We start from the raw sequence: 22,373 nt of genomic DNA, 5'->3' as shown, positions 1-22,373 counted from the left end.
TATGTGTTCGTGCTTAACGAGAGGTGATCTTTTAATGGGGTGATTTCAAACGAGTCATAATAAAGAGCATAAAGAAAATACGAAGACACAAGTTGCAAAGTTGACTGCCACAATAGAAGATACAGCAGTAATAGAAGATACAACAAACTGGTACACATGAATAATTCTGTTAAAAATACATTGGTTCCTCATGCAGCTTGAACAGCGCCAGAAAAATACAAAGCATGACGACAAAAATCTGTTGACAATGCTCTCCTCGCTCGTAATGCATAGTGGAGTAAAACTTGCTCCATATCGAAGATACGAAGTAACCCACCTCACTGAAAAGATTGCAGGAAGACTCCCCTGGTATAGCTGATGGTGGCGCGCTTGACTAATCTGTTACGTGATGGGGTGGACAGCTCGCGTAAAGCTAGGACTGGACCATCACGTGATGAGCCAAAATGGGTACCTAAAGGTAACGATCCAAACTATGAACAGGCTTCTGTCACAATCTTTTTAACACGAGGTCAGAGCAGCATAGTTACCAGCTAACCAAGAAAACCTCTATGAATCCTCTGCCTTGTAGTCTTCGCTCATCTCGATTTATAACTATGATTGGCGCAAAACTACATGGAATTTTCCATTGATCTTGACACCACACAAATGCACAAAATCAACGATTGTCTGAAATATGGATCATATCACCTGGTAAGAACAGTCACCACTAATTCTGGAAACTTTGCTCATTACTGAGCTGACTGGTTTCGAATGTCGGGCATTGCTACGAGTAATATAATGCTCTCTGATTATATAAGGTTTCCATTTCTTACAATAGTAAAGCAGTATCACTTGACGGCATGCACAGCGAGATGAATCAAGTCGTTTGTAAGATGAATAGTTTTGGCAGGAGTATAGCCACTGTCAACCCCTTACCTTGTAGGAGAATAACTTAATTACTGGAACAGCTGTTTGGAAATTCTTCACGATCAAAAATTATGCCCACTCAGTGTGTGCGATGAGTTTATCATAGAATAGATATTTTATCTATCGGCGCCATCACATGCCATCTGTAAGCAGAACTCAGGCAAGGCCATCATAACAATATCATAGGCCACCGGATAAAGCAGTCAATGGGTGTGTTGTATATATAGATTAATAACGAAGGTGGGTAAATGAGGAAAAGTGAAAATGGATATGCGACATGAGATGAAAAGGAACTGGTTAGCGACGATTTATTATAAAATAAAATGATTGCCATACATGAAATAAATTAACATAACAGGTTACAACAAAGATATGTGAGAGACTTCGTGGTCAGGTTCGACTGTTGATCCTGCAGACATAATTGACGTACTGTTGTTTGATGGTGTGTAGAGGCAGCCGTTGGTCTGTTGGTTGTGTGATCTTCATACAGCAACGATGTACGCAGGTGTCTGATAGTGAAAGCGGAGACTGGCTTGTCAAATACATCGCTGCTGGAGACGAGTTGCTTGTGATCAGCGGCGTATGCCAAAGACCATGAGCAGTCGAGAACTGTCGTTCATATAGAGATCAGTAGGTTCCTAGCGCTAATGATTAATTTTCCGCGTAAGGAAAAACAAACTGTTGCACCTACACTATTGGACGGCTGGAAACCGACCAATACAAACAACAATTTTAGCTAATCACAAGGTCATGTGACCTGCTGGAACGAAAAGGCTTGTGGAGCCGATATCCGGGTATTTAAGCCTAAATAATCCATAACGAAAACGTCTCATACATCATTCCATGCTTTTCGTATGCAAGCCGTAAATCACCCCTGCTACAGATTACTATTGGTTTCACCTAGACCGGTGAAGATCTCTGGGGTATCTGCTCTGTATGCTCATGATTTGAGACGGTACTGAACCCAGGAGGACATTATCCAACGTTTCCTTTTATAAGATGGGAGAACAGAGAGAGAGAGAGAGAGAGAGAGAAAGAGACAGACAGAAAAGGAAAAGGAAATTGAACCAATAGCAAAGGAGACTGAGATGGTCGGTAGATTCTGATTTACTGCTGACCCTTCACAAATTTTCTCTAACGCCTGAGTAATACTGAATAAGGCATTTTGTCTAGCTACTATAAAAATAAATAAAATTATAATACTGTCTAGTATAGGCACAAGGCCTGAAATTTTGGGTGAAGGAGCTAATCGATTGCGTCGACTCTGGTGCTCTGCTGGTACTTATTTTATCGCCTCCAAATGGATAAAAGGTGGGGAGGAAAGAAAAAAACGCCTTGTAGTATTTTATTATCGATGCTTTATGTTCTGAGTTCAAATCCTGCCAAGGTCAGCTTTGCCTTTCATATTTCTAGGGGTTGATGAAGTAGCAGTGTTGGTGGTGGTGGGTCCTGTGTAATCGCTTTTTCCATTCACAAAATTTCAGGCTTTGTTCATTTGTAAGAAATCAGTAAGTATCAATATGAAATAGAACAAGAGTAGATCCCCTGACGGGATTCACATTACAAAAGCGTACGAGAGCGCCTGTTAGTTCCTTTTCTCAAATTTGATACTTAAATCTGTTACGTTTAAAGTACTTATTTATGTCTACAAAAATGACTGGTTGGTAACGTGGCTCCTGTTTGTGGATCTACAGCTCTTTTCTATCTCAAAGTTGTGTTATAAGACCTAACATAATTTTACATGCACTTTTGACACTTCATCCTTTGGATCATGTTAATCATAAAGGGGAATAACTCCTGCTTTTGTTCTTTAGTATTTCGGTTGGACTCTCCCAGTAAGTTGGAAGTAAAATATAATAGAGAACAAGTCAAAATTATGATTAGTTTAATATTTTTAATAGAGAACAAGTGAAAATTACGATTATTGATTTGCAATTACTTTCAATGTAAAGTAATGCAATTTATCCATTTCCTTAAGAGAAATGCTTAAAATGGATATATTTACAAGTGTAAGGGAGATAAGTTACGAAAATTAAAATAGTCTGGATCCAAAGAGAAAATATGGAAATTATATAAAGAATTTTGATTGAGGAAAACATTTGAATATGTAATTAAAAAATAATACTTACCGGCACATTTATCCTCTTTATTGGCAAGAAATCTATCTCATGTATTTTGATGGTGAAAAAAAAGAGAGAGAATAAACTAATGATTCGGAAATAATTTAAAAGAGCGACATATTTTATATGGTAACCGCATGAGTTGGCAGTAGGTGATAAGTGTTTAAGAATCATGGTTGGAGAGAATGTGGCTGGCGTCTCTTCGGAGAGAGCCAGTCTATTTATTTATACGATACACATGATTTGAAACCAAATACTCAGGTACGTATGGTTATAAATGAACTGTAGAGACATAGGTGTTAATTAACCAGGACAGAAGAAAAGACTGTTAAAGGAATTTATTTATATTCAAAACAAAGAGAAAATGTAACGAATGCTTTGATCGCATTTCAATGTTTATCTTGATTACACACGAAAATATGTAAGTCAAGTTGATGACAAAATTATATCGTGACTCATTTATGTATTTATTCGCAAATGTCTCTGTTGTTTTTGCTATAATTACTTATCTATACTATAAGTATAAATGTAAATGTTATTTCAGTCGTGGCTAACATTTGACTGAAATTCGCTTGTATCCAGACTTTAGTTCATCTAGTTATTTATATTCAAGCAATTGTTCATCTAGTAACTAGATTCTAGTTATTTGAGTGAACGAAACAGTTTTATTAAGTGGAGATAGAAGTACGTTGGTCCGTTAGTTATATGGCCAAAGGCATTCCATTCTTGACCATCTCGTCTTTTTTTTTACCTGCCCTGGTGTATCTAGTACTACATTCCTGCTGTTGTTTTGCTCCGCGTTAACCTGACAGAGCAGGCGTCCTGATCAAACCGTTTCACCTGTAACTTTATTTCTCTCGGACATTTAATATCTAAGAACTACGTTATTCTATGTGTACCTACTACCCTTTCAGGACAATAATGTGTAATCTGAAGAAAAATTGGCTTCCATAGACAGTTCAGCGACCCCGTAGAAGCTCCTTTGTTATGTATTTCCCTTTTTATGATGGGTATCATTTGAAATTTGGCTATGATTTATTTACAGCAGGTTCAGTGACCAAGTAGCGTCACCGGACTTGCTATAAAGTGTTGTTGATGTGTTCCACTCCTGTTTGAAACCTTTTAATATAAATTACGTCATATTAGCGACGATGATATGAAGTTTACATCTGTCTCATAAACTTTATATCATCTCATTTACTTGCTTCTATAAACGTTAGACTGATGGCTGTATAAGAAATTATTGGTGTTGTAATATTAGTCCCCAGTTCTGCCCTGATTCTCCGGTTGCCAGCGGGCAACGTCATCTGTCGCCCTGTTGCTCTAGTTTGTGTCTGAGAAGAGATGGTACGATCACTTTACTCGGATATGATTTAACTTCCACCACCAATACTGACCATAACACTAAGTTATTATTAAATAACTACCAGTTTTGAACACCTCTCATTTCGAGGATTGCGTTGCTTAAAGTGTCTTAGTGCTATCTGAAATTTGGTTGCCATTTCTAGCAAGCTGAGAGACCGTGTTCAGGTATGGTCATTGGTGCATAGGAAGCAATATCTGTATTTTTTTTTACGCTACTACATTTCTGAGATCATATCCCAACGGTACCATCTGTGCCCGTTCATTCATTGATTCTGCTCTTCTTTTGAATCAAGAGGAAACGCCGTCCCGTCCACGTGCCGGGTGAATCCGTTCACAACAAATTTCTTCTTACTCTACCGCCGCCGCCACTACCACCACTGCTGCCGCCATAATACATTTACGTATCTTTTTGAAACTGAACATGGGTACTACTAAACCAGAGTGGTCCCGAACGCGCAGTCGCGCGTCCGTGCTAGCTAGTCGTGAGTGGTCGATCCTAACCCTATCCCTAAACCTAAACATATGTATTCATTTGCACACGCGCACTTTTTGTAGGATCGACCACTCACGACTAGCTAGCGCAGACGCGCGACTGCGCGGGTGCGCGTTCGGGACCACTCTGCTTTAGTAGTACCCTGAACATGGGTATATTATAGATGTTTAAATTGGTATTGGTGCAAATTCAGCATTTTTATCTCTTTGAGAATAGTGAATAACACACTCACACACAACGCGTGAGCGCGTGCACACACACACACACACACACACACACAATTCTGTCCACATTGTCATTCAGTCTGCTAGAAATAGCAGCCAATTCGCCAGATCTCCCTCAGGTCACACTCCACCACTCGAAAGAAAAGGAACACATTGGCAATCATTAATGCGACATGTCTGAAAAAATGAGATGAGATGGCCAGAACTGGAACGTCGTTGGTTATAGATTTGCTCTTGTCAGAGCTGATGTTTTGATGAACAATATTACCCCCACCGATTCCCCCCACTCACAATCATGCGCTCTCGCTCACAGTTGATCATAAGGTGAGTGTGTCAGCTTAGCTTGCTCACCTGTTTCACAAGCTGGCGTCTGATAAGTTCTTTGTTTTCATCTTTTCATCCTCACCTGCGGAAACAGATGACTTGATCTGTTTAAATGTAAACAAAGAACTTACTGAAAACAGTCCAGTATGCTTGCCTGTCTAGATCGATATATGCTTTATGGTACTTTTTTTCTGTCTTTTTTGTAATTGTTAGACTGTGACCATGCTAGGGCATCACCTTGAAAAATCGACCCCTGTACTTATTTTTTGTAAGTCTGGTACTTACTCTGTCGTTCTCTTTTGCCGAACCACCAAGTTACGGAGTTACAGGGACATAAAAATGTCCCTGTAACACGCTAACACTGGTTGTCAAACCCAATATACCCATCATGACTACCCGTCTAATAAGGGTACACCAGGCACATGTATCACAACCATATGTGCATGGCATAGTGATCTCATCAAGATAAACAGCGCATGCCCTTGCAAGTAGGGCCCAGTTGGAATTTTCTTCAGTCCATCCCACTTAAAAAGTCCCTCAGTGAGTGTTGCTTAAGGATGATGAACAAAACACCCAAGTTTCCCAAAGTGAATTGTTCAACCCCAAAGAATTCCTTTCAACATATGGCAGTGATATTCCCACACTACAGTCTGCTCATGCTCAGAGATGCACATGTTGTCAGTCACTAAGGAACATGCTCAGTTTGTTAAGGCAAGAAACTGACAAGCAAATCCATGCATTGAGCAGAATATTTGTTGTAGCCCATCTTTTTATACCAAGACAAAACATGTTTATGTAAACACTTCCAGTCAGTTAAAATCAGAAGCCATGAGAGTACAGCACTATAGATCGTATATTTACTTTAATGCAATTGCTGGAACGAGCAAAAGAGTACTGGTTGCCTCTGTGTGTTGCATTCATTAGGAGAAAACTTTCGATAGCATTGAAATCAACACAGTACTGCAAGCTCTCAGGAAACAAGGTGTGACAATACAATACGTCACCCTCCTCAGGGAGGCGAATACCAGGTGCACAACAAATATGGCCCTGTTATCAACAAAAAGGGTCTTTCAACTATCAGATGAACGTAATAAGCTGGCGCAAAGGAAAAATAGAAAATCTTAACAGACCAAATGGAAGGACAGACGAACATGAGAGAGAGAGAGAGAGAGAGAGAGAGAGAGAGAGAGAGAGAGAAACACACACACACTTCGAAGTTTGGCTATGTAACGTTCATCTTACTAAAATTGCATTGTTCATGTCTTATATATATTTAGTTGCGGTTCACCAGAGCAATATCACTACAAAGCAGGGTAATGGCATATTCTTGTGGTAAAGGAGTTTGTAGGGAAAAAGAAGCTCTAGACTAAGCAACAGTAGAGAAGTTAAAGAAGGAGAGGAAGAAAGTAAACTTTTATTGGATGCAAGTAGAAAGAAAGGGATGCTAAAGACATTTCTGGTGAAACTATTGGGGTGGCTAATTGGATTATTGATTGTTTATATGTTATTGTTAGGTTTCATATTTGTATGTAAATACAGGTCACATTCAGTGTTTTCTACAGGAGTCTTTGTTGAGTATGAAAAGGTAGCTTCTGCTAGGTTGGATGTATTTAGTGTTGAAAATTAATGGCTGGTTGTTTTGGCTAATGCTAGGGCCCATTCAAACATGTATGTAGATATAGGTATGATGGGTAAGACTTGCCAAGCAGCACAGCTCAGGGATAAGCAAATTTCTGTGACTTGCCTTTAACTTTTATCATGCTGCTGATAATTTCCTCTAAGTCAAAAGCTTCATCCCCTAATGATTGAACAGAAAATGCCTAAACATGAGTCTGTTTATTCAAATGTCCACAGTGTCTTTATTTGTAACCAGATTACTATGAAAATTGGTAGTATCACAGAAAAGATGCAGTTTTTTATGTAAATAATCATATATGTTAAAAATAATGTTGTGCTTATTTGGGTGTTGTTTATTTATATAACAATTACTAAAAACAAGTACTCTTGTTTGGAAACTGTTGAGGGTTGATAACAAGAAAAGCATCTGGCCATGGAAAACTCTTCCGCAACACATTTAATCTGACTCATGCTAGCATGACAAAGTGGACATTGAATGATGGTATATGTATATACATGTATTATCATTTCATATTTGCATTTCCTGTTGGTGTACGTTTGATGGGTTGGCATGATTTGAGATTTCTTTTCTAATTTTAGTACAGATTCAGTTATAAGAACAAGGTCGTTCACATAGAGGAGTTCCCATGAACAGCTAGTTTTAAACATCCCTGTTTAAGGACATTGATAAGTAAGAAGGGACTGAGAGCTGAGCCCTGGTGAACACTTACCTGCACATTAAATTCATCACTGTACTCATTGATATATCTTGCCTTACCGACCAAGGAGGCTCTCACCTGTCATTTACCTACTTGTAGCTCCTGCAGCTGCAACCAGAGTGAGGGAGTGAGGGATCCTGTTGATGGTTTTCTCCTGGTCAATGAAAGCCAGGTACAGCAATTTGCTCTCAGCCAAATACTTCTGCAGTTGCCTTACTAAGAAGAGAGCATCAGTAATACTTCTTCTAAGCACAGAACCAGACTGCATCTCATCTTGTCTAACTTTCTTCCTAATTAATTGAACTATGGTTCTTTCCAAAAGTAACAAAATACAGTAAAAGAGTCAGCACAGAGTTGAAAATGCGTGCAAATTTTAGGGGTTCAGTTTCTGAGGGAATCTGTTACAAGTCCATCTAAACTGTGTCGACATTGAAAAGTAAATGCTGCTGCTGATTCTATATTATTTACCATGTATATCACCTGTGTGACACACACACACACCTGTACATGCTACTTGTAACATAATTTTTTTTTGTTTTTCAGTGTTATCTACCTTGAACTTTCCTAAGACTGAGTCACTATGTTCAAGATTGAATCCTATATTGCCCCACTCTTGATGGGATATGTAGATAAGTATGTGAAACTACGTCCTGAAGATTTCCAGCTATCCCTCTGGGGTGGGGATGCTGTTTTGAACAACCTTAATTTGCGGCTCGATGCCATTGAACAAGCAATTAATTTACCTATCAGCTTCAAAAGTGGACACATCCATGAACTTCATCTTCATGTACCATGGACACGGCTTGGATCAGAACCTGTTGTGATTACTGTCAACACCATTGAATGTATTGTCAGGTTAAAAGATAGCACTTGGGATAGTGACAAGAGAAGTTCTAAATCAGAGAGCTCTACCAGGTCTACACCACAGACTTTAAAGATTAAACCTAAGAAGCAACCTGTAGAGGAAGAGCTTCCACCTGGGTACCTTCAGAGCCTTGTCAACAAAGTCATCAACAATGTCAATATTATTGTTAATAATCTCATACTGAAGTTTGTTGAAGATGACATTGTTTTGTCTGTAAATGTCAAGTCTGCAGAGTGCTACAGTGTCAGTCCTGGCTGGAACCGTGCATTCGTTGAGGTCACTCCAGCCGAACTGATTTTACGAAAAGTGATAAATTTTTGTGACTTGACAGTTTGTTTAGACAAATGTGATAGCAGTGGTCGAATTGAAATTTACCAGGAGCCACTACTGTACCGTTGTTCCCTCAGTTGTCGTATGCACCTGACCTACCAAAGTCCTCACTCTAAGTTGCCATTAATTACCAAAGTGAACATCCTTTGTGAGAAACTCGATGTGTCTCTGACAGACCTACAGCTACCCCTTGTTGTCCGGCTTATTGAGCTGTGTTTGGCACTCTACTATGGAACCTTGCAATTACCAAATGAAGACAGTGACAGTAATGTGGAGCCTGACTCGCAAGAAGTTTTTCGGCAGTCAGCCGGTAAGTGGTTTTTATTGTATTTTTTTTTTTTTCTCTTTGCTGTTTGTAGAAATGTTGTCCCATATTGGAATAACTGAAATTATTTTTGTTGGAGCAATTGTTTTTCTAGCAGGATGCTCTTCCTGCTACTAACCACTGAATTGTGCATGGCACCTGCAACCTTGCAGGAGAAATGAAGCTTGTAGAGTTACTTCCCTCGTCTGAGGTCTTAACTTATTGTGGATCCAATTAAACTCATGGTGATGTAGATTGTATCCATCATGCTACCCAAACAGCCCTGTCTACAATGAAAATACTATATTCCTTAATAACTTGATGCTGTTATAGTACCTATTTATCATAAATATGACAAATTCTTCTGTAATAATAGCTGGAGACATTTATCTGTAAATTTAGCAGATTATGTTGACAGCTATGATGATATAATGTAGAAATGTTGTACAGTATTATGAAAGCGTGGAGGTACAATGGCCCAGTGGTTAGGGCAGCGGACTCGTTGTCATAGGATCACGGATTCGATTCCCAGACCGGGTGTTGTGAGTGTTTATTGAGCGAAAACACCTAAAGCTCCACGAATCTCCGGCAGGGGATGGTGGCGAACCCTGCTGTACTCTTTCACCACAACTTTCTCTCACTCTTCCTGTTGTGCCTGTAATTCAAAGGGTCAGCCTTGTCACACTGTGTCACACTGAATATCCCCGAGAACTACGTTAAGGGTACCCGTATCAGTGGAGTGCTCAGCCACTTGCACGTTAATTTCACGAGCAGGCTGTTCCGTTGTTCGGATCAACTGGAACCCTCGACGTCGTAAGCGACGGAGTGCCAACACGCACATTATGTGACTTTAGAGAGGAAATAATCTAATCTAATCATCAACATGCGAGTCTTCTTCGTTTTCATAATCTTTATTTACTTATCCAAGGCTTATAACACTGATATATTCTACATTCTGTACTACTTAAATATGCCCCCTCATTAATTTTACTAGGATTTGCAATGAAATTATATTTGGATAATCAAAGTCTAAACATTTCCACATATAAATCATTGTAAGACTGCTGTGTTGTGGTGCTTCTATTTTTCACTGACTCCTTCCTGTGTATTACTGAGAGTGTCTACAAGGTGCTGAGTACAGCAGTATGCATTAGGCTAGATGGTATTCTACTTAATATCAAAAGGTCCTGAAGAATGACCAAAACTTTCTGGAGAACATAGAATCATATTCTTGAACTGTGCTATGTTGTTTGATATGTATCTACACCATTGTCATATTACCAGCTTGTTAATAAGGTAATTTGTTGTTTAATTTATGGATTGCAATATGTATAAAACAGCAGTAACAGTGGAATTCCTGTACTTCCAGTGACAGTGGGAAGTAGATCATCAGTGACCAGCCTCTAAATGAATGATGAAACATTTTGATGCATACCAATATATATATATATATATATATATTCTTACTATTATGAACTAATCATAATGCAAAAGTGAATATAATGGTGTATGTTTGTTTTTAATGCCTACAATGATTCTACCCCAATACAATTGTTTGAGTCTTAAACCACAATCTCAGATCAACACACATGGTAAACAAATGAAACTGAAAGTCATATACATTATATTTTAAGGAATTGGTAAGTTTCCTCTCTGGAGTAATGTAAATGTAAAGAGTTACGAAATTTTGTTCAAAAACAAGCTTTTGTTAAGTTTCTTGTCTTAACTGTAAGTGAAAGCAATTGTAATGGATTGATCTGAATACATTGCATAGACTTACGAAGCTGACAAACAGCAGGAAAGCAATGATGAAATTGGTAAATGCTCAGAGATACTAAGAGATGTAGGTTCTAGTTCCCCTGTAGCTTTTGTATTTTTCTTCTCTATTGTTATGTCCTGTATTCAGCAACACATTTGATGTATAGAAATTTGTGTGTGAGCTCTTTCTCTATAATTTTTATGTGTCCTGTATTCAACATCACATTTAATGTATCCAAATTTTTGTGTGCATATTTGCACATGTGCATGTGCAATTAAAAAATAATCAACATAAATTGTTATTATTAGAATTTCAAGAAACTATCCTAAAAATTTCAATTTCTCTTATATTTAGTCTTGGCAGAAAGCCAGGAAGAATCTGCCTTTTCAGAATATGATGATCAAGGTTGGGCATCTTGGGCATGGTCTTTTGTTCCTCAAATATTACCAGAAGATTATGAAGAAGAAGAGGAGGAGGAAGACTCCTTAAATAAACCTCGAAAAAAACCATCTCCTGCTGTCCTGTGCATAGGATTTTATATAAAAAATGCATCTGTCATGTTAAAGGTTTGTCTTAGTTTAATTTTCCATTATATTTTATTGGAATTCTTGAAAAAATTTCTTAAAATTCTATTTAATGTTTTACTTGGAAAAGAAAGTTGCTTCATTTTGCTGATATACTTCACTTTTTCTTGTTCAATTCACCCAACTGTAAACAAGCTAATGAGGAACATTCTGTGTTCACATATGCTACAAATACTAATGACACCTGGTTCAAATCATACCCTATGATCTTAAAAAAGCAAAGATATATTAGGTAATGTAGTTTTAAAGAAAAAAACGGAAAACTGATGTGATGGTCATGGCTGCAATACCTTTGATTATACATCTGCTCAATCTGGAGGCTGAGCAGAGAATAAACAACAATAATTTGGCTGTAAATAGATGCTATTATACTTCATTACTCCTTATTGTAAGGTTGTCACTGTATTATTGATAAATGTTTTATTAGCTCAGAGTGATAGATTCTATGTGGCCTCTTTTAAGAAGTCATGTACTAACAGGGACCATCTTATGGTGGTCCCTATTATTCTTATAGTTTGCAAACACAGCAGAGTAGAGATTAACTCCCAGCTAGTTCAGTCCATGACATAGTTTAATACCCAGTTGTAGCCATTTTCTTCCATTTCGCTGCTGGTCAATGGATAACTGTTAATTATGCAAAGCTAATAAAGACATTGCTTTGTACCAGTCTTAAAAATAAGTACTGGAGTTGATCTGACCAAGTAAACCTCTCACGGTGGTGCCCCAACATGGCCACAGTCAAATGGAACAAGTTAAAGAATAAAAGAATGATATCTGTCTCATGTAAATGAAATTGTTAAAGTATTTTATGTTTGTAAATATTAAGATGATTAAGATTGAAAATTAAGGTTTCTATTTTCTTTTTCAGTTGACAGAAACTGTAAGAGAGGCTGTGCATTTTGGTCCAAGTCGGGTCTTGTTTCGACCTTTCATCTTTGTGGAGGCAGGTGGCCTTGCTGTCAGTGTGGTTCTTTATGGCCATTCCTACCTGGATGTTCAGTGTGGAATAACACATATTTGTATGACAAGTCAGGGTCCGTGTGTGTGTACTTCAGTGTGTAATGAAAACATCAGTGTAAGTCATACCTGTGTTTATCTTATTGCATTCAGAGCATCATTGTCACCATCCCCATCATTGTTTTCAACATTCTCATCATCTTTATGTTTGCTTTCCATACCAGCAAGGGTTGGATGGGTCAATTTCAATACTGTGTGTCTTCATATGTTGCAGTCCTTCATTATTCTCCATTGTGTAGTTCCTCATTCTGATACCTGTCTCACCACTTGTGCCAATGTCTTTTTTGATTCTCCCTCCCTGCAGGCTCCTTCTTCTTGTATCATTTGATATGTTTCACCCACATATCATTCTTTGTATGCACCACATATCTGTATCATTGCGGTCTTCATCTCTATACACATTGACTAAGACCTCTGATGAGTGCTGTCATTTATTTGGGCTCACATTACACATCCACTGAAGCATGCTTGCTTCATTTGTTTCCAACCTTTGTATATCCTTCACATTATCACGCATGTTGTTCAGTTTAGAGGTATGAGGAGATACTATATGAAATAACATTTAATTAGAACACTTTTAATAACACTCATGTAAAGAGAAATGATTTTTGTTTCAGCTTCCAGTTTCTGCAGTTTATAACTTCATCATAAACTATATCCTCCCCCTCCCCCATTCACTTGTACCACCCCCATACTCTTACAATCTCTACCCACCTTTCTTGATCCTTCTGTCATTAAACTCTCTTCTGTTTATCTTCTTGGATATGTTACCTTGAGGGTACACTCTTGCTCCTCATCACTATCATCTTTACTTCTCTTTCTGGCTCCACTCTATCCATCCCACCCATGTATATATATATATATATATATATAGTGCCAAGGAGGCAAACTTTTTGTAACAGTTCTACTGGCACTCTATTCCAATTTCCTTTATATTCCTCTTGATGTCTTCTGATACTATCCCCAAGGACCCAACAGTAATTGGTACTATCTTCACCTTCTTCATTTTCCATAGCTGGGCTATATCGTACTTCAGAGGGTTGTATTTATCTATTTCTTTGCCTTCCTTCTTGACTATTTGTGTGTCAAAGGGACATGCAACATATATAACATATGTGGTGCACATTGTCCACCACCACTAGGTCCAGTCTGTTATGCTCTAACACCTAATCTGTTTGGATTGGGAAATCTCAGAGGATTTTGCAAGTCTCCAACTCCACCGCTCTCTGCGGTTTGTGCTCATACCACGTTTTGCCTCTCTCTAGCCCCCACTGTTTGCTCAGTTTTCAATATAACACTTTCGCTACCTGTTCATGTTGCCACAACTTGTTGTCATTTTGGGCAAGTGTAGGGTATTCATTTGTGATATGGGCAATGGTTTCATCCACTCTATTACAGATGCAGCACAGTGGAGACACTTATTAATTAAGGTGGCAAGCTGGCAGAATCATTAGCAAACCAGGGGAAATGCTTAGCGGCATTTCATCTGTCCTTCCATTCTTAGTTCAAATTCCAACTAGGTCCACTTTGTCTTTCATCCTTTCGAGTCATTAAAATGAATACCAGTTGAGTACTGGGGTTGATGTAATTGACTAGTCCCCTTACTCCAAAATTTCAGGCTTTGTACCCATAGTAGAAAGTATTATTATTATTATTGTTATTGTTGTTGTTGTTGTTGTTGTTATTATTATTATTATTATTATTATTATTATTATTATCATCATCTTCTTCTGTAGTCTCTAACGCTCATGAAAGGAGGTGAATCTATTGATAACGATGGATCCCTTTGTTACCTAACCAATTCATTGTTTGATATCGCCTGTGCTGAGAATGTTCTTCAAACACCATCCTTTATAACTGATTTTGATAAACATGTTGAAGTCTACACGGAACAGTATGGAATGCAAAAGTTTGGTCTCTTTTGGTTTGACTACCTTTATACTGTAATTGAACCAGAACGGAAAGCAGGTCAGTAAATTGAACTTTTTTCGTTTTATTTTAATGATTTATTCAGGAGTAAGTGTCTGAGCCTGTAACTTTTGCAGGTTTCTCAAGACTGCTGGGGATGGTCATGTTAGAAAAGGAATAGGATGAGTAGGGAATTCTAGAAGGATGATGCTCTGGGAAGGAAGGATTGGTTAAAGTGATTAGTGTGGCACAGGTGTGGGTGGTAGGGAAATAATATGAATATAAGTACTAGCAGATGTGAGATGTGCTATTATAGTAGTGGTAGAAAGGGCAAAATGAGGAGACTGCACATCTGTGATGTTAAATGATTGAAGTGTGTTGATAGTGATTCCATGTCAATGGTTTGGGAGGCTTTCTTTTGCATATTTGTTTGTGTTAGCAGCTGCACTGTCTCAGATGCAGGAGCTGTATTTCATTGTGAGTCTATGTTGTTGGCACTCCGTCGCTTTACGACGTCGAGGGTTCCAGTTGATCCGATCAACGGAACAGCCTGCTCATGAAATTAACGTGCAAGTGGCTGAGCACTCCACAGACATGTGTACCCTTAATGTAGTTCTTGAGGATATTCAGCGTGACACAGTGTGACAAGGCTGACCCTTTGAATTACAGGCACAACAGAAACAGGAAGTAAGAGTGAGAGAAAGTTGTGGTGAAAGAGTACAGCAGGGTTCGCCACCATCGTGGAGCTTTAGGTGTTTTCACTCAATAAACACTCACAACACCCGGTCTGGGAATCGAAACCGCGAGTCCGCTGCCCTAACCACTGGGCCATTGCGCCTCCACTGTGAGTCTATATAGTATTAGGGAACAGCTTTATTGTCTAAACCATTAACTGACTGAAACCAAACTTTTTGTTTGTGAAAATGTTCTTCCATGTGTTATCAGTGAACAACCTACAATTACTGAATGTTGCTTCACACTATCAGTGAACGGTTAACGACTATTATTCTTCGGTGTTAATTCATGTTATCAGTGAGCACAGATAAAAAACAGGTCTACAGAATCCCAGTAAAGAAAGATTAATGACTTGTAGGGACATAGTATTTTGTTATGCAACCATAATATACCACAAAGTATATTAAACATTTTTATAAGTCAATACCATGTCATGCTGTGTTAGCAGTGCTATTAAATCACTTGTTAGGGTTATCTCTACAGATTTTCTATAGAAATTACAGACGACACTGGCGTAGGAGTGGCTGTGTGGTAAGTAGCTCCTCTATGCTGATGACCTTGCTCTGGTAGCTGAGTTACTACCAGAACTAGAGAAGTATCAGGTGTGAAAGCAAGATCTGGAATTGAAGGAATTTAAAGTCAATCTAGCAAAAGCCAAAATCTTACTAAGTAGGAAGGCAGACAAATCACAGGTAGATGGCCCTGCTTGATCTGTAGAAAAGGTGTATGTAGAAACTCCATAAGATGTACACAGTGTAAGCTATGGACACATAAGAGGTGCAGTAATATCAAAGGAAGACTAACTGGGAAGATAGTTTTTTTGTGTGGCAGATACACAGGGGCAATAAACACTGAAGATGTTCAGAAAACATTAAATCACATGCCAGGGGTAAAAACTAGAAGTAGTTGATGGCTTCCGTTACCTAGGTGACCAAGTCATTTGTGGTGGTGGTGGGGGTTCTGAGAGCATAGCTGCTAGAATAAGAATAGCCTGGGGAAAGTTCAGAAAGCTCATACCTCTGCTGGTCAGAATGGTACCGGAAGAATATTTTTCGTCACGGATAAGTGAATTTTGGAAGAGAGGCCTTGCAAGTCTACCACATAGATGGAAAAGCATTGTAGAAAATGAAGGAGAGTATATTTCAGATTAAAAAAGAACATTGTTTATTTTAGTTTTGAAAAATAAAAGAAATATAAAAAAAAACCTCATTATTTATGGGATGACCCAATATACGTACATATTTCAAGGAAAACACAGGAATTAGCTGTTAGATCAACATTAAGCTGGTAATAGTTATTTGATTAGTTTATGTCTCATTTTGTTTGTTAGAAGTTTCATCCACTAATTCACTGTATTTCTGAGAGCAAAAGTGAGAAGGGAATATCTGTGCATCTCATGCAGATAAATATCATAAGGTATTTTTGGCTGAAAGCATTGGTTTATGAGTTGTCTTGCTGATGTTTTCATGTTTTTGCTGATATATGTTATATAATTATAAAATATAATAAAATAACTGTTAATGGATTCATCAAGCATTGATTTCTTTCATTGTTATTGTAGGTAGCAAATCTTCAACATCTAGTGATGCCAACAGTACAGAAAATGTAGCCAACATCCGTGAGAATGCCCTGCTGACATTTCTGTTGGGTTCTGTTATTGTCAATGTATCCAGTTCTTTTGTCCATCGTTTACAGAAAGTGTTTTATTGTGCCACTGACCATGAATACGAGCCTTACAGTCTTCCGAAAACAGGTACTTTAACAATTGTTTGCTTCAGTTCTTCATCATTCTGTTTTATTTCCATAAAAGATTAGACTACTGCTTGTTATTGTTTAACTCTAATTCAACTTAGATTGTCCAGACTTATGATTAAAGACTCCAGCCATGACTGCTATGTCTTTTATTCAAGTATAGTGTATTTAAGACTACTTTATTCAGTGTGAGCTATTTTTAAGATGATAGATTATGAGTTATGTGATATTTCTGGCAAGTTGATTGACTATGCAGAGGCTCTCTTCAATTGCTTGTGGTTATTTGTTATGTATAAATGATTGAAGTCTTAGTTATTGCTCTGCACAGTTTCACAGATACAATGGATTACAAATATACTTTTATTGCACATTTATAAACTCTGTGGTAATTCTCATTATCCGATCAGTCATAAAATAACCTTTGAAGAATTCACATGAAATATTCAGTCAGTTCAATTTAATGGAGTTCATACTACTGCAAGCTATACCTTGTGGAAGAGTCAGTTTTACAATGCTTGCAAGAGTGAACTGTTTCTATTCTTTTGAATTATTTACAGTCAGGTAGAAAGAACTATTTGAAACTGAAGTGTTTAGGTTATAAAGTCTTGTAGTTGCATATAAATATATGGGGGTTTAAGCTGTAAAACATAAAATTTTCAGATTGGGAAATAAATTGGTTGACTTCTTTGTTCTAAAATATGCATTATTAAATAAATTATGAGTAAATAAAGTTATGAGAGTTAGGGTTAGTATTTAGAAGTTTGGATTTAGGATTGGGGTTTAGAGTTAGAATTTAGGGATATTGGTTAGAATTAAGTTTTAAGTTATAGTTACAATTATGTTAATGAAATTTAATAACATTTTATCCCTCAAAAATATACCAATAACTATGAATGATCTTTTCATGGAGATAGCGTAGTATGAATTAACAAAAAATTTAATTTCAAATTGGGGTTTAGCTGCTATTTCTTAAAGGAAGACATGCTGTCTGTGTTCCTTAATGCTCAACATTTTGAAAAACATTTCAGTCACAACCATCTCCCAATCTTTTTGCAGAATTACAGTTTTATTCTCTCATCCTACCCTTGGGACCTTTTGCTTTCTCATAACTATTTTAATAAGGAATATATGTTTGCCTGTCCAGAAAAATCAACCAACTTTTTTTCCATTTTGAAAATTTTGTTTTAGAATTACAAACTCTGTAATATCTACTGTAGATAACATTTTCTTTTTACAGTTTCTGTTATATTTCTTCTAGACAGTATAAATGAAACATTTTTTGTTTTTGAAAATTTGGGCATTGCATATTGTGGAAGCAATTATTTTTTACAATAAGATGTCGTTCTTAGCACTAATCGTTTATTTGGGAAGTATGCATGGAATTTGTTTGTCTGTCATAAGGCTGATAAATTTATCTTGTTTAGGGACATAGCACACTAACTGTAGTTTGAATCCATAACCTTTTGATCAACATGTCTAGAATCTTAAATTTACAGCCATTATTTGTTTTCATATATTTGTCATGGTTGTATTTTTTCAAGCCCTTCCAGGCTCCCGAGATTAGTGTGACTGTGCTCATTAGCAAGTCAATATTCACTGAAAAACATGAGCAGGAAGAGAACCAAGTGTATATTTGAAATTATTGCAACAAAATAAACTCTTCTAAACACACTCAAGTACCAGGTGGTGTGTTAGGCTTGCCACTCATTGTACTTTTCAATCATCATCATTGTCCTCCTCATCATCATCAGTTACTGTCCACTTTTCCATATTTGCATGGTTTGAGTTGAGATAGATTTTCTATGACCAGATGCCCTTCCTGTTACTAACCATCACCTGTTTCCAAGTAAGGTTCTATTTTCCCATGGCCATACATGTTTTTCACAGACGAATGGAAATGAATGACATCACTTGTGTGACAATAGCACTCATTTACAATCATCAAATGATGTCAACACAAGAGGACACACAAACTCCACCACACCGTATATATATATAAATATATGTATATATGTATATATGAAATTATGTTATCTTCAAAGTAATTTGATGAAATGCATGTATGTTTTATAATGCATAAAATACCACACATGTTATATATATGGCTTCTTTCAATTTCCATCGAACAAATCTACACCTAAGGTTTAAAGGCCTGTGCAGAAGGACTGAACCTGAAACCATATAGTTGGGAAACAAACTTTTTAACTACACAGCCATGTCTTTGCCTTGTCTATTGTATACTTTATATGTACTGAAAATATCTCTGCATTTTTTTTATTGGTTTAAATTTATCTTGCTCACTTTGATCAGAATTGCTCAATGACAACAGTCCTTTGCCGACGGTGGACCAAGTAAAGCACCTTGAGGAGTATACACCTATCAGAACATACAATGTAACTGTGTTGGAGCCAAAGATATATATTTTTGCAGCTGAGCACCCCCAGAAAACTATCCAAAAGCACAAACGTCAAACGACAAGAAGTAGCCGGGTGAGTAGAAGTATTTTTGTAATAAAACATCTGTGTGCACAGTTAATGTAAGAGATGTAACTAAATATACTAACATATATCTTTAGTCTTCTCTTCACAACACACACTACACTAGAGGCCACAACATGGTCACTCACACTTCAACCCCCATTTCTGACCATCTGCTATTCTCCTTTCACTCTACCTTGTATCTAGAGATGCTCTGGCATCAAGTCACCACCTTGTCTTCTTTCCAGCTACTCCCACCTACTCTTATATAATATGGGATAGCCATGTATCTCTTCTATAGCAAGGCACCAGCGCTGTCCGCTATCATACTTTTTAGAGCCTCACCATCTTACATACAACCACCTCAATATCCTTTCCTCCTGCTTAGTCTAGGAGACTTCTTTCCCTTTATTATTTTTCTTTTCCTTCTACTCTACTATTTTGTCTTGCATGTTACATGGTGACCTCACTAGTACTGACAGCAGGCAAAAGGCACCTAGCCCACACTGGAAAGTGGTAGACATTTGGAAAGGCATCCAGCAGTAGGAACCATGCCAAAGCTGACATTGGAGATCAATGTAACCTTACAGCTCATCAGATACTGTCAAACCATCTAACTCATGCATAGAAAACATTTGTTAAATGATGATGAGAACAATAATGATGGTCTCTTTCAAATCACACACCCTCAACCTTAGAAAAAGAATGAGACACAGACATATATATATATATATATATATAAATATACATCATCATCATCATCATCATCATCGTTTAACGTCCGCTTTCCACGCCAGCATGGGTTGGACGATTTGACTGAGGACTGGTGAAACCGGATGGCAACACCAGGCTCCAGTCTGATTTGGCAGAGTTTCTACAGCTGGATGCCCTTTCTAACGCCAACCACTCAGAGTGTAGTGGGTGCTTTTGCGTGTCACCCGCACGAAAACGGCCACGCTCGAAATGGTGTCTTTTATGTGCCACCCGCACAAGCCAGTCCAGGGGCACTGGCAACGATCTCGCTCGAAAATCCTACAGGAGCCAGTCAGGCGGTACTGGCAACGGCCACGCTCAAAATGGTGCATCTCATGTGCCACCCGCACAAGAACCAGTCCAGGGGCACTGGCAACGATCTTACTTGGCTTGCCGGGTCTTCTCACGCACAGCACATTTCCAAAGGTCTCGGTCAGTAGTCATCGCCTCGGTGAGGCCCAATGTACGAAGGTCTTGCCTCACCACCTCAGCCCAGGTCTTCCTGGGCCTACCTCTTCCACGGGTTCCCTCAACTGTTAGGGTGTGGCACTTTTTCACGCAGTTATCCTCCTCCATTCTCACCACATGTCCATACCAGCGCAATCGTCTCTCTTGCACGCCACAACTGATGCTTCTAATGTTCAGCTTCCCTCTCTCTATAGATCCACCCCATTTGTACTGCGGGTGTATACATATGTGTATGTATATATCTAGGTTAATATAGTCTGGATGCATTTATATCGTTAACAAAGATGGGATGGTTGAACACCACTGAACAAAAGCTTACATTCAAATATAATATATTCATAGTTTTAAGCATCTCACTTTCATTTGTTTAGCCTTATTATCTTTATTATTTTTATAGAAAACTTGCATCTACATTAAAAAATGAGATTCAAAGCCCTGAAAAAATTTGAACAGGAAATTTATGCACTTCTTTTATTGTTATATATATATATTTAATTTAATGCAAAATAAATTGTGATTTAATATGTATTAGTATTTATATATGTATGTTGATTTAAAAGAAAAGTTTAGTTAAGATATTTCTATATGTCTCATGTTAAATATCAAAGTATTTCATGTGGCAAGTGAGTTGCAACATTAATTCTGTCATCCATAATAACTATAAATATATTCATTAGCAGAATTTTAAAATGTTGGACAAAATATCTTGTATCTATTTAGTCATACTGTTTAGCATTCTGAGTTCAATACCCCTGAGGTCAGCTTGACCTTTCATCCATCAGGGTCAATCATGAATCAGTAATGAAGTTGATCACCACTGATCAGATCAGCAACAGGCCATGACAAAGAGGAGGTCTTCAAGAACAAGTGTGAAGGATGCAAAATTTCCTCCTACTATGCAAGAAATATTAGTAGTAATTTCTTTTCATTTGGTAAAAGGTTACAAAATTTTAATGGACTAGGAATGAATGGAAAAGCAGAAGTAGACCCTAGTGAGAATGTTGACAAGTAAACATTTTATCTGATGAAACATTTTATCTGTGAAACATTTTATCTGATACTCTACCACATGCACATCATGGTATATATTAGATTGGTCAGAAACAGAATATTTTCATTTCTATCGAATCTGTGTTATCATGTGCATAAAGCAAATACTTACCATATGTCTGTTACATCTTTACCATGTGTGCTTTATATCTCACTTTGCACTCTAGCATGACATACCTGTGCTATAAGTGCTTTTGATATCCAGTCATTTTCTCAAATACATGTTTTTAAATGTCTAACTGTGTGGGATGAGTTGTTTTTTAAAACAATTATATTTTCAAGCTATTAACCTCATCTATTAGAAATAAACATTTAAAAAAATGTTTACATTTACACTACATTTCGATGAGTTTCATCTCTAGCTGAAACGTTGTAATCTATTCTGAGATCCAAGTATTTTGTTCTTCTTTTCCTATTTTTTTTGGGTAATGCTGGTATTTTTTATGACTGAGAAGACCAGTCCCTGCAGTCAACTAATTTCATTTATCAAGTGCATCTTGTGTAAACGCATGTTTCATGATTTAGACCTAGTGCAAATGTAAGTTTTGGAAACATTTTTCAACTCTAGGATGAGGTTAATATTCTCAAAAATTATAGCCTTAT

The 22,373-nt window shown here is 37.5% G+C and overlaps 1 protein-coding gene across 2 annotated transcripts in view; it reads left to right on the top strand.

The window, feature by feature from the left end:
* The first annotated feature begins 3,140 nt into the window (after positions 1–3,140).
* The window catches only part of LOC106884505 (intermembrane lipid transfer protein VPS13B), a 127,202-nt gene continuing 107,969 nt past the window's right edge, over positions 3,141–22,373 (top strand). The window contains exons 1-7 of one of the 2 annotated variants that reach the window (XM_089350673.1): positions 3,141–3,287; positions 8,312–9,273; positions 11,381–11,592; positions 12,479–12,685; positions 14,364–14,595; positions 16,832–17,023; positions 19,333–19,511. In XM_089350673.1, the coding sequence (XP_089206799.1) occupies positions 8,349–9,273; positions 11,381–11,592; positions 12,479–12,685; positions 14,364–14,595; positions 16,832–17,023; positions 19,333–19,511 (1,947 nt within the window). In that variant the 5' untranslated portion in view covers positions 3,141–3,287; positions 8,312–8,348. Of the gene's footprint in view, positions 3,448–8,311; positions 9,274–11,380; positions 11,593–12,478; positions 12,686–14,363; positions 14,596–16,831; positions 17,024–19,332; positions 19,512–22,373 lie in introns of both variants that reach the window. The other variant, XM_089350674.1, reaches the window with a different exon arrangement.

This window comes from Octopus bimaculoides, chromosome 4 (genome assembly GCF_046866305.1).
Source record: "Octopus bimaculoides isolate indiv1 chromosome 4, ASM4686630v1, whole genome shotgun sequence".
NCBI lineage: Eukaryota > Metazoa > Mollusca > Cephalopoda > Octopoda > Octopodidae > Octopus > Octopus bimaculoides.
Note: the sequence above shows the minus strand (reverse complement) of the source record. Positions and strands in the feature narration are given on the sequence as shown.